Genomic DNA, 12,045 nt, shown 5'->3' with positions numbered 1-12,045 from the left:
AATCTAAAAATAAATAAATAAACACAATAAAAAAAGATTAAATATTTTGAAAAATATTTTACCTACTCACAGTATAGAAGACCTTTTATCTCTCACCAAAACTATTTTTAAGTGAAAGCAATGTGATTGAACATGCTTCATTATTTTTTTAAAATCTTATATATGTCCTAAGGGTAATAAAAATTTGTAAATAATGATTTTGTTAGTATATTAGAGGTTGAATTAGAGTACACCTCATGAAGCATGCACCCTGGTCACTTTCAGGGAGATGAAAAATTAATGATGAAATAGTTTTGGAAGGAGGAAGCAACCCCTTGGTCTCTGTGGCTAAAACAAGGAGATGTATCAAAAAAAAAAAAAAAAAGGATGGCCACTCAGCCAGAAAGAGATGGACACTTTAGCCCACTGAACTTAAAAGGAAATAACAAATTCTGCTCTTGTTTTCTTTCTTTCTCTCTGGAGTGTGTGATATAGAGCTTCTCTGGGCTCCCCAAGATGGAAAAGAAAGTGGCCCAAACTAGGGTGGTAACTAAGTAGAGAAAAGGGAATAGATGTGAATTGTTTTGATTTTGCTTCTCTAGATAGAAACAATAATTTCCTTATAATTTCCCTAAGGGGCCAACGACTCCCTGTGCAGAAGAAGGGAGATTGGGAGTCTGTGCAGCAGCAAGAGAAGGAGGAGTGGGGAAATGTGGCCAAGGATAGAAGGAGATGTATAGTTGTGTTCTCAACAAACCTTGCAAATCACCAAGAGTGAAGGATGTCCCCTACCCCTTACCTTCTGATTGATTGATCACACACCCTCTTGGGACCATACCAGAGCTCACTTTGGAGACCACTTTCTTGCAGATAAGGGAACAGAAGCCCAAAGAGGTTGCCCCAGGTCACAAGCGTATCAAGTAACAGTGCTAGGATTCAAACTGAGGGTCCTCCAACTCCAAATATAGTAGTCTCTCTGTGAGACATCAAATCAAAAGATAGGCTTCAAGTGTGTCTGAGGACAACGTAGACCAGAACATGGGTGAACATAGTCATTCACTATTTTATTGAGTCATTTGGAAGTAGGGGGAGGATTTATTAGATATCCACAAGGAAAAAGGAAGAGAACATGGGATTAGGAGTAGAGAGAGGGGTGGAATCAAAATGCAAACAACAGTAAGCAAACTCCGGGAGAAGCTGGTAGTCATGGAGAGCAATGAGTGCCACTGAAAAAGCCAATTCATACAGAGAAGGGCATGGCAGTCCTATGAGGGACCAGAGCCTGGAATTCACAGGCTGAGTCCCCAAGTGACACACTTATTTTCAGCAGGACCATGCCACAGAACAGAACTAGAGAGACCCAGATAATGGGAGAGGGAGCCCAACTGTGGTCTTTAATTCTCCACCAAAAATGAAGCCTTGCCTGCAGAAAAACAGCCTTCCCATCTCCATCTGCGACTCCTACTTGTCAGTTCTTTCTCTCTTTATTTTTTAGTGTACTGGACATTGGCTCCCAAAAGCAGAAAGTCCTAGAGATAAAAATGCAGAGAAGATAGAAGAGAAAGATCATCCACTGATTCCCGAGGAGAAACTCAAATTTAGGGAGAGACAAGTCATTTCCCTTGGGAACTCTTGGAAAATAGAAAGTCCCATTCTAACTAAAATGAAATCAACCCACAGATGTAATAAATACTCGCCAGACCCTGTGATCTTAGTAAAATACAGCCTCTGTCAGCTGTTTTCCTATTTATCTGTCATTTTACAAATGGATGCCTTTCTGGAGGACCAGCATAAATGTCTCTTTCTGTCACCTAAATTTTCTCTCCCAAGCATACAACAGCAAAATTGTGAGCTGCCTGGCATTACCCTCCTGCCCCCTGATTCATTTCCCTTCACACAGAAAAGAATCTATTTCTAAAACTCAAGGCAATGTCAGCTGTTGTTCACTGTTGGATAATAGCAAGTGGAGATGATTTTCATCCTCATTAACTTCATCATCATCATCATCACCATCATGGCAGTTTGGTACCATGGAAAGAATCTTGGCTATATAGTCAGAGAACCTGGGTATATATTCAGCAACTAAGGTCGAATAGCTGTATGACCCTGGACAACCAGTCAACAAGCATTTATCAAGTGCCAATTATATGACTGGGTGAAATACTGGAGACATAAAGACAAAAAATGTAATAATCTCTGCTCTTGAGGATCTTGTAGTCTATCAGAAAAGTGAAAACCTCCCTGGGGGTTCAACTTTTTCATCTGTGAAATGAGGGCACTGGACTAACTGGTCTCTAAGATCTCTTCAGCTTTATATCATCACCACCGTGAGTCTGCATCCTAAGTTTCTATTAATAGCATTCTTCCAAGTAGTGTTCCCAACACAACTGAATAATGCCAGTTATCTGACTTTTGCAAATAAGAAGTGAGAATATATTTGTTGAATTTCCTTTGGGTATTAAGCTCATATTGCCATTTCTTCATCCAGTGGGTCAGATTAGTTTGATAATGGCTACATGGCATGGAGAATTGATCAGCTTTTTAAATTATTTTTTGAGACTGAGTTATGTGGACTGGCTCTGTATATGTTCCATATTCTTCATATCATTGTTTGTTCCTTCTGTCAGTAGAAGAGTCCAGGTAGTGAAGAAGAGCTGAGAAAATGCATCTCCCTCCTTTCTTTATAGAACTGAGAGACTGTGGGTACGGTCAGATTCAAGTTATGTGTTTGGCTTGCTGAAATGCTTTCTCTTCTCTTTATCATTTGTTACAATAGATGGTTCTTGAATAGAGGAGGGATATTACCAGAAATAAAGGTGAAAATAAAAGATATCAATCAAGATGTTATTAGACTTCTGGGTACCTCCTCTGCATCTCTGTAAACAGAATGGACTAGGAGTGTAGAATACCATGTATAATGTCAGACAACTGATGGTGATTAACTTTGCTGACCTTCCTCCCCATCACCTCCTTTTTTATTGTTTATTATGAGGGATGGTTCACCAGGAGAGGGAAGAGGGAGGGAAACATAGTTGATGCTAACAACAAAAACAAAAAATGCTAATAATTTTTAAGAGTCCAAGAACCCTGGTTTGCAGTAGGTTTTAGAAGGAATTTCAAGCTCTATCCCTATCCCCACTCACTGTGTTCCAGTTCAGTTTAGAGTTCTTTTTAACAGTCTACAAGTTTGGGTTCCTAATTCTGGTTACCCATGGGAGCCCAGGAAGAATATGCCTCTGAATATGAGCCACTTGGTGGGGTCCTGACATAAGACATGGCAGACAGCATCATAGGACACAACTATGCAAATGCATTCAGATCAGTCCCCTAGTCCTCTCTGAACAGCAACCTAAACATTTGAACCTAATTCTTCCTTGAGATTTCCTGAGCTGCACTTTCCCCCCACTCCTCCAACACACATACACCCCATTCCATCCTCCACTCTGCTCCTGGCCCCTGAAAGGGGTACCACCAACCACACCCCTACACATTTTTTCTTCTTAGTTTCCAGTGTCTTCTCACTGACCTGATAAGGTTGAATAATAAGGTCATGTAGTTGAATGTTTCTTGGCAAAGGGAGAGGAAAACCTATCTCCATATTTTCTGAAAATTACCAAAGAACAGAAATGGTTGTTAGAGAATTCAAAAAGGGTAGTGATCACCATGTGTTGCATTTCTTATATAAGGTCAATTAAAGCCCACCTCCTACCCACTTCCTTACTTCAATATTTCAGAAGGTGTAAGATTTTTGTAACTATGAGTGTTAGTCCCTCCACCAATGCTGATTTCCACCCCTCCAGGTGATGAGCTTCCTCACATTTAGCTAAGCTGTGCACTGGGCCCATACTCAAAGTCTTCCACTTTGGCTGAACATGGCAGAGCCTGTGCTCCACTTTCTCAGTCTTTGAGAGCCCAGTGGATACTCAATATACCCAAGAAAGGCATCAGATTTTTCTCAAACCTTTCCCCACTCCCCGTGTCGCACTTGGTGTTTCTCAAAAGCATTCACATTCATGATCTCAGTGAATGCCAACAAAAAAAAAAAAAAAAGTTCTGAGAAGAAAGCAAGGCAGGAACGGTTCCTAAACGCATTTTGCAGTTAGAGAACTGATGATTTGCTTAAGGTAAAGTGAGAAGCAGAAAAAGGACTAGAACTGAGGTCCCTTGACTCCCTGATTGATCCCCTTTCCATTTACCCCACCCAAAGTGGAAAGACTAAAAAAGTCTTCCCAGCTGCCTCTTACCATTGACAGTAGGTAACAGGGTGTTTGTAGCATAGTAATCCAGGATTGCCTGGATTAAGGGCACCTGGGGGAGGCAGAAGATACAGAATGAGCACACACATACAATGTATGAACTAAGGCAAAGATAAGTAAACAGAATCAGGAAAATAATATTGATAATGACAAAAACAACATAAATAGACAAAAAAATCCCTTGAAATGGAACACTATATGTGTATATAATCACTATATATAGTGACTAAATTTGGTCATGAAAAAAGAATGACAGACTGCACCTCCCTCCATTACAGAAGTGAGGGACTGCAATATGAAACACAATTTCAATCGATATGTTGGCTAGCTTTGTTAAACTGCTTTTTTTCCTCTTTTATATCTCTTGTTCCTGAGTTTAAGTCTAACCTCAGATCCAAGCCCTGCCTGCTCCAAGAAACCTTCCTTGGTCTCCTTACTCAGCAATGATCTCCTTCTTCCAATCCCAGATCTCCCACAACACTTTGTTTCCACCTTTCTAACATTTAGCAGTAGTGTTGTATTAATATACAATACGTCTCTGTATTTATATTTTGTGCCCTCCTAACTGTGAAGCTCACTGAGGGTAAGGACCAACCACAGCCTTTCTAAACCCATTCCCCCTTTTATATTACTCTGCATACAGCAAGCATTTAATAAATATATGCTGAATAAATGAATATACGTGTTCATGTATTTTTTTTAACTCTTTATCCTATACAAGTTCATGTTATTACATAACTTCTTCCTGCTTCTTGCCCTATCTGCCCAATTCAACTGTGAAGCTGTTCCCAAAAGGAGAGAGTAAATCTCTTTCTCCTGGCTTCCCCTTACCATAACCCAGAACAGAAGTGGGCACTGAAAGAAGCTCAAGAAAGATGTGTAGAATGAATGACAATGAAAATAACTTACATTGATTGGGCCAATGTCTGAGTGTTTTAGTTTCATGGTAAGTGAACTATGAGAGGAAAGAGAAAAGGATATGAGTTACCACACAATGCAGGTTTTGCTACTACATGAACTAAATATATATTATGTGGGTAACCTCCCTGCATCCATCCCACCCCTACAGAGTGCCTGGTATGTCTGGCATTGTCAGATCAGAATGCTTGGAGTCCTAGGAATGAAACTTTCTTGCTCATGTTAGCTCTTGCATTCCCCGAAGAGTTCTATACTTTAAGAAAAAGGCATCAACATTTGAGGATGGAACAATGTTACATGTGCTTCAAGCGAAATTAAAATTTACTTAGAAAACCCTAGTGAGTAAACTAAAATTTAATTGAAATAATTTAATAACTTCAGCAAAGTAGGAAGGAAGTGGCTATAGTAGTGATTAAGGCTTGATACGAAATGAGGCAGAGAATAGTCTTTTTATTTAGTAAAAAAAAAAAAATCAATGTGAAAGGAGAAGACCCTCAAGTTCTGGCCAAAACAGAAATAGTTCAGATTTGCATCCATTCTGAGATAATAGGGCCAACAAACAACCAAGTAGGGCTTGGCCTGGGACCTACTTTTGGCCAATCAATGAGAGCCAGAGTAATCTGAGGTTAAGTCTGGTCTTTAAGAAAGGGGAAAAAAAGTTTCAATTAAAATTTACATTCTCTTTGGGCAGAGCACCCACAAGTAATAATGTGACATCATATGTATACAGGAAGAAAGGAAGGAAGGAAGGAAGGAAGGAAGGAAGGAAGGAAGGAAGGAAGGAAGGAAGGAAGGAAGGAAGAAAGGGAGGAAGGAAGTTTCTTTCCTATTCACAGAGGCTATTATTTGTCCTTCATTCTTGAAGAGGACCATGACATCAGGGAGGTGATGCCATAACATGCAAGTGAATTGGATTTAAGTGAAGGAGGGCTGTGCAAAGTCACCAGTCTCAGTTTCTCCTCCTGAGCCATCTGGGTTCAGACAGAGATCAAGACAGCTGAAGATGGCCCAGGATGCAGGGAAGGACCTTGCTTGTCTTTTTCAAGCTAAAATCTTTAACAGGTCTCAGAGATTAAAGCTTGATAAGAAATGAGGCAGAGAATGGCTTCTTTACCTAGTCAAAAAAAAATCAATCTGGGAGGGGAAGACATAGTAGGCACTTAACAAATCTTCACTGATTATTGATTAATTGATTGGTTTTCCCTTACTATGGGACTTCAAAAGAAGGCTGAGTATACACTTATCAGGAATGCTATAAAGGGGATTCCTGTTCAGGTACAGTTTATACTGGATGCTATATGAGGTTCCTTACAATCTCAAATTCTAAGATTAGGATCTAGAGTGGTAGAATAAATCCAAAGAACTTAAATTTAATTAATTAAGTTTTTACTGGCACTGAACTTGTCCATCTTCCTAGAGGAAATTTTGCTGGTTATGAAGTCTTATTGAAAGCATGCTTCCTTTTCTTGAAAGAGGGACTATTCCAGAAAATTCAGGATGTATGGTTGTTAAGCCTTCCCCTCCCTGTCCATCCATCCCACCACTACTAGAAGATATTGATCTATAAAATTCCAGAAAGAGCACAGAGGCTGGTGAGACATAAGGGAGGAAGATTACACTTGCATTGAGATCAGAAAGACATGAATTTTATTCCCCACAGCAGTAACACTATGAAGTTATTTACACTATCAAGTCTCCACTCCAAGGGAATTAGCCACAATTTTCCATAACAAACTGTGGAAAGCTAAAATTATGAGGTTAGGGAATAAAATGAGAGAACCATCAGAAAACCCCTTGCTTCTTACCTCCCTGGAGTCACAGAAGAGACAAGTCTACTGCCATTCACGCCCATGGTGGCCCAGACAGTTGTTGTCTAGGAATAAAGAACAATATCATTAGAACCTACACCTAACCTATGATGAAAAAGCCAGCAGAGGGATCTGGTGATTCCTCTGGGCATGGAACTTAGAAAATCAGTGAGAAGGGAATGGGGCAGATAGTAAAGTAGCATCCATATAATCCTAGAAGATTAGAACAGAAAGGAACCTTAGAATATAACATAGGTATGGATGGAAATAAATAGCTATATAGATACAAATGATACAGATACTTAGAAAAATGGATAAAATCTTAGAACATAGAAAGTCAGGGCTAAAAAGGATATTAGAACACAGGACTAACTTTATATATTTTCACTAATCTTTAACTGAAATTTAGCATTTTCTTCAATTACTAATTTTAAAAAAAGCATGATTCTGAAAAGGGATCCATAGCCTTCACCAGAGTGCCAAAGGGATCCATAACACGAAAAAAGTTAAGAACATGCAATCTAGTGTTTTTATATTTTACAATATGCTCACTTTAAAACACGTTTTACAATATTTTTAGAGACTAGCCTGCCTGAGGTCTCAGTGTAAATTAGTGTTGGAACCTGGACTAAAACTTAGGACAGAAGCACTAGATTTAGAATGACAGTAAATAGAGTCCAATACTGGTTTGGCAATTTCCTATGTGATCTTGGACACATCACTTGACTTTTCTGGATTTCAGTTTCTTCATGTATAGAATAGGAGAGCTGAATTAGATGATGTATAAGGTCCCTAAAAACTCTAAATGGGGCCTTGTATTTAGAGGTCTTGAATGCCTGTCATCTCTGCTGTTGGGGGAGGCTAAGGCTGGTGAATCATATGAGTTGGGGAGTTCAGAGCTTCAGTGGAACTAAAATTGATGGGGTGGCCACACTAAATCTGTTGCTAATATGGTAAACAGAGGAAGGAGGGTCAAATGAGCCTAGGTCAAAAATGAACAGGTTGAAGATTCCATGCCACTCAACAGTGGTGCTGTCCCACGAGAGGCTACTACACTCCCAGCCTGAGATAAGGAGAGCCAGTATCAAAATAAACAAAAATTCCTCTAAATCCCATGATCCTATGTATATCAGACCAGTGTCTTTTTTCTCTATTGTGCTGTCTACAGATTAATAATCATTTATGTGAAACTCTTTTTAATACAGAAATATTTTGGGGGACATTTCAACAAAATCATAATTGAGGAGGTAAGCATACTCTGATTCTACAATTAACCATACATATGGAATCCAAGTAATTCAGACAAGAAGGGCAAAAATTGAGACATCTCTGTCTATCCAGTAGCAGCTTACCCAAACAATAGGAATGATGCCTAGAAGAAAGTAATTTCTAGTCCAGAAACTTTGCAAACCCAAATTGGTGACAGCAAATGTCACTACCATTGGGTAGTGCCTCACACCTAATCAATTTGTGAACCAAACCTTCCCATATTGACTAGCCCCAGACTGACCACACTGAGCAAGAAGAGAGGTTGCCGCAGGGAATTGGGTAGGATGACAAAGGCCTGGAGGTCCATCACTGGTGTGAGGGTCACATTCCCTGGACTGAAGACCATAACAGGAGGAGAAGAAGATGATACCTGAAGTTCCATTGGCATATTGGGATACAGCTTGCCCAACTACAAAGGTAAGAGGAAACATTAAGAGGAGTCAAGGACAAGGGCAAAGGAAAGGGATGCATTGCAGGCCTTGGACAGATTCATCCCTACTAGTTCTCTATACAAGTAAATCTTCTTTTAATCTTTTAAAGCAAAATAATAATATCATATCTTTGACTATATGAGCCCATATTCCAAGATTTAGCTACTGGTAATGGAGAGGTAAAGAAAAAGGGAATTATCATTTATATAGTGACTACCTTGTGCCAGGTAGAAGATTTAGGCACTGTACTAAATGCTTTATAAATGTTATCGCAACATATCCCTGCAACTTATGTACTGTTATTTTCCCATTTTACAGTAGAAAAAACTGAGGCAGATGATGAATGACTTGCCAGGGGTCACACAGCTGGATCTGAACTCAGATCTTCCTGACTCCAGGTCCAGCTCTTTATGCACTGTACCACCTAGCTGCTAGCTCTTAGTAGTGGACAAGGAAGAAAAAATTAGAATTAGAATTCACACCTTACCATTGATGTCTGCCTATTGTGCCTACTTCTAGAGTCAACCTTGGTCACATTAGTCAGGAGAATTTTGTAAAGTTTTCTCTTGTGCAATGACCTGCATTCAGATCCCAACTTTGCTACTTATCTTCTGAGTGACCTTAGGAAAGCCACTTAACTTCTCAGGGCCTAGGTTTCGTCATGTATAAAATGAGGGGACTAAACTGAATGAACTCCAAGGTGATTTCCAGCTCTATCTCCGTAAAGTTCTCTACTGGAAATGAATTCTTTACAACAATAGCCTATTCCCACAGAATTATGGGTGCCTGGGAGGCAGTGGAGAGAGAATCAAGCCTGGAGTCAGGAAAACTCATCTTCTTGAGTTCAAATTCAGCCTCAGGCACTTCCTAACTATGTGACCTTGGGCAAGGCATTTAACCCTGTTTGCCTGAGTTCCTCTTCTATAAAATGGGCTGGTGAAGGAAATGGCAAACTACTCCGGTATCTTTGCCAAGAAAACCCCAAATGGGGTTATGAAGAGTCAGACATGACCGAAAAACAACTGAATGAAGGAGAATAAAGGACTTTCTTAGACTTTCTGGGACCACCAAAGGCTTAAAAGGAAATGAAATTGTTTTGAGGTTACATGAGTTTGTCTTATTCTTTCTGAAACAGAGGGGGAGGGCTTACCTGAGGGACCAGAGCTCGGAAGGAGGAGGTGATCAGTCGAATGCTAAAACTGGATGGTATCTGAACCAAAAGAAGCATAATAGAAGTTAGAACTGGTAAAGAACTCAGAGCACTCCTGGTAAGAAGGCGAGATTGTCAGTTGGCTAGAGTGGAAGGAGTTGGAATCGACTGATGGTAAGCAGCCTACCTCTCTCCCCCCTCAATCAATGAGTGTTGCTGTGGTAACTGGGGAACAGCACTGAAATGAAGGGAAGGGAAGGGGAGGGAAGGGGAGGGGAGGGGAGGGAAGGGGAGGGGAGGGGAGGGAAGGGGAGGGAAGGGAAGGGAAGGGGAGGGAAGGGGAGGGAAGGGGAGGGGAGGGGAGGGGAGGGGAGGGAGGGGAGGGAAGGGAAGGGCAGGGCAGGGAAGGGAAGGGCAGGGAAGGGAAGGGAAGGGACTTTCTACCAAAATCCAATATGTTCTCTCACCCCCACCTTAGTCTTCTGGCTGACTCTCTTAAAGGAGATAGATGGTCTAGAGAGAGACATCTTTCCATGAGTCTATGGACACTTTTCTTTGCACTTTCTTTGACACATAGCCCTGGAGTTTATTGTGAGCAATAAGTCCTTGGAGGGAATCTTTAATCAGCCACTCCTTCTGAGAAGCCCTAAAGCCAAGACACCAGAAGCCTTCTCCCTCAGCCTCCCTATCATGGTCTACCCCATCCTTAGGCTGCTGGATAAAGTCAGATTTTCTGTGTGAAAAAAGAGAAGGCCCTTTGCTACTACCTCTTTCTTAGGAAAATGTTGGGAATAATTTCCCAGAGGCCATAAAGATTGCAGAATTGTGACCAGCTAGGTTCACCCCACCTTGAAGGTCCCATAGCCCCTACTCCAACTCAAATTTACCTTCTTACCCCAATCCATAGTGATTGCAGAATCCTAGAACCTCAAGGATATAAAGAAATTTCAACTCGCTTAACTCCTGCCTGATACATACATACATTTATGTATATATAACTCTGTGTGTGTGTGTGTGTGTGTGTCTCTCTCTCTCTTTCTGTCTCTCTCTCTCTCTTTTTTTCTGTCTCTCTGTCTCTCTCTGTCTCTCTCTCTGTCTCTCTCACTTTCTCTCTCTCTGTCTCTCTTTCTCTCTGTCTCTGTCTCTCTCTGTCTCCCCCATACACACACACACACACACACACACACACACACACACACACACACACACACACACACACACTCCTTGCTGTCTCTCTCTCCTCCCCAAAATAGCACACAGGACTGAAGGTCAAGTTTACCCACAGCATAGGAATCATCATGGACCGACCTGAATGAGGGAAAGAACTGCCTTCCTTTTAAGCCATGTGACCCTGAGAAATAAACATGGGGTTTGGTTTAGTTTAATTTGTCCTTTGTACAGTTCTAGCTGTAGGTTGTGAAGTTCCTGGTTCTGCACTCAAGCCATGGTAATCTTAGAAACAGGATTCAAGGCTGAGTATTGCAGCTGGCCCAACAAGGAAGCCTGAGAAGACAGGCTTACTGGGATTCAGTCACAAAGAAAACTTTGAACTTGGAAAATAGTGAGATTAAACTGTGTAGGATCTGAGTTAATCCATGAATCTAATCCTCCTATCCTTGCTCAGATAGTGGGGTGGTGCAAGAGTACACCACGACATAGAGGCATGTCTATATTTATTTTTATCATACTTGTGAAGTAAATATTCCTTTGTAAAAGTTAATCTGACAGTTAAGTGGTTAAATGGAATAGTATCAATGGGGGCTTGGGACAACAGCAGAGAGACTACACTAGTGGTGGGAAACCTGTGTCCTTGAGGCCACATGTGGCATTCCAGGTCCTCAAGTGAGGCTCTTTGATGGAATCCAAACTTCACAGAACAAATCTCCTTAATAAAAGGATTTGTTCTATAAAACTTGGACTCAGCCAAAAGGTGGTACCCAAGTCTGTGGCCTTAAGACTCTGGGTTCCTCACTCCTGGAATAGCTCTCAGCCCCTCTAAGAGTACCAGTGAACCCTGGGGTAGGGGTGAAAGGTAACATACCTGATCTTCAGAGTCACTGTTACTTACATCTTCTATGTACATAGCTGTTCACTTATGATCTGCTCCCATTAGAATGAGAGACCTCCATGGGCAGGGACTGCTTTTGCCCTTCTCTGCCTCTCCAACACTTAGGAAAATGCCTCATAGTTAGTACTTAATAAACACATTTGACATCAATTGTTTTTTGTACGTT

General features: G+C 40.9%; 1 protein-coding gene across 1 annotated transcript in view; it reads right to left on the bottom strand.

The window, feature by feature from the left end:
* Positions 1-1,022: 1,022 nt before the first annotated feature.
* The window catches only part of LOC140518962 (lipopolysaccharide-binding protein-like), a 28,134-nt gene continuing 17,111 nt past the window's right edge, over positions 1,023-12,045 (bottom strand). Inside the window, exons 9-15 of the mRNA XM_072631565.1 lie at positions 9,812-9,871; positions 8,472-8,639; positions 6,959-7,026; positions 5,145-5,190; positions 4,224-4,287; positions 3,506-3,582; positions 1,023-1,508 (exon numbers count right to left, since the gene is read on the bottom strand). Of these exons, the coding sequence (XP_072487666.1) occupies positions 1,464-1,508; positions 3,506-3,582; positions 4,224-4,287; positions 5,145-5,190; positions 6,959-7,026; positions 8,472-8,639; positions 9,812-9,871 (528 nt within the window). The 3' untranslated portion in view covers positions 1,023-1,463. The remainder of the gene's footprint in view (positions 1,509-3,505; positions 3,583-4,223; positions 4,288-5,144; positions 5,191-6,958; positions 7,027-8,471; positions 8,640-9,811; positions 9,872-12,045) is intronic.

The sequence above is a fragment of the Notamacropus eugenii genome, chromosome 1 (genome assembly GCF_028372415.1).
Source record: "Notamacropus eugenii isolate mMacEug1 chromosome 1, mMacEug1.pri_v2, whole genome shotgun sequence".
NCBI lineage: Eukaryota > Metazoa > Chordata > Mammalia > Diprotodontia > Macropodidae > Notamacropus > Notamacropus eugenii.
This window is presented reverse-complemented; position numbering and strand designations above follow the sequence as displayed.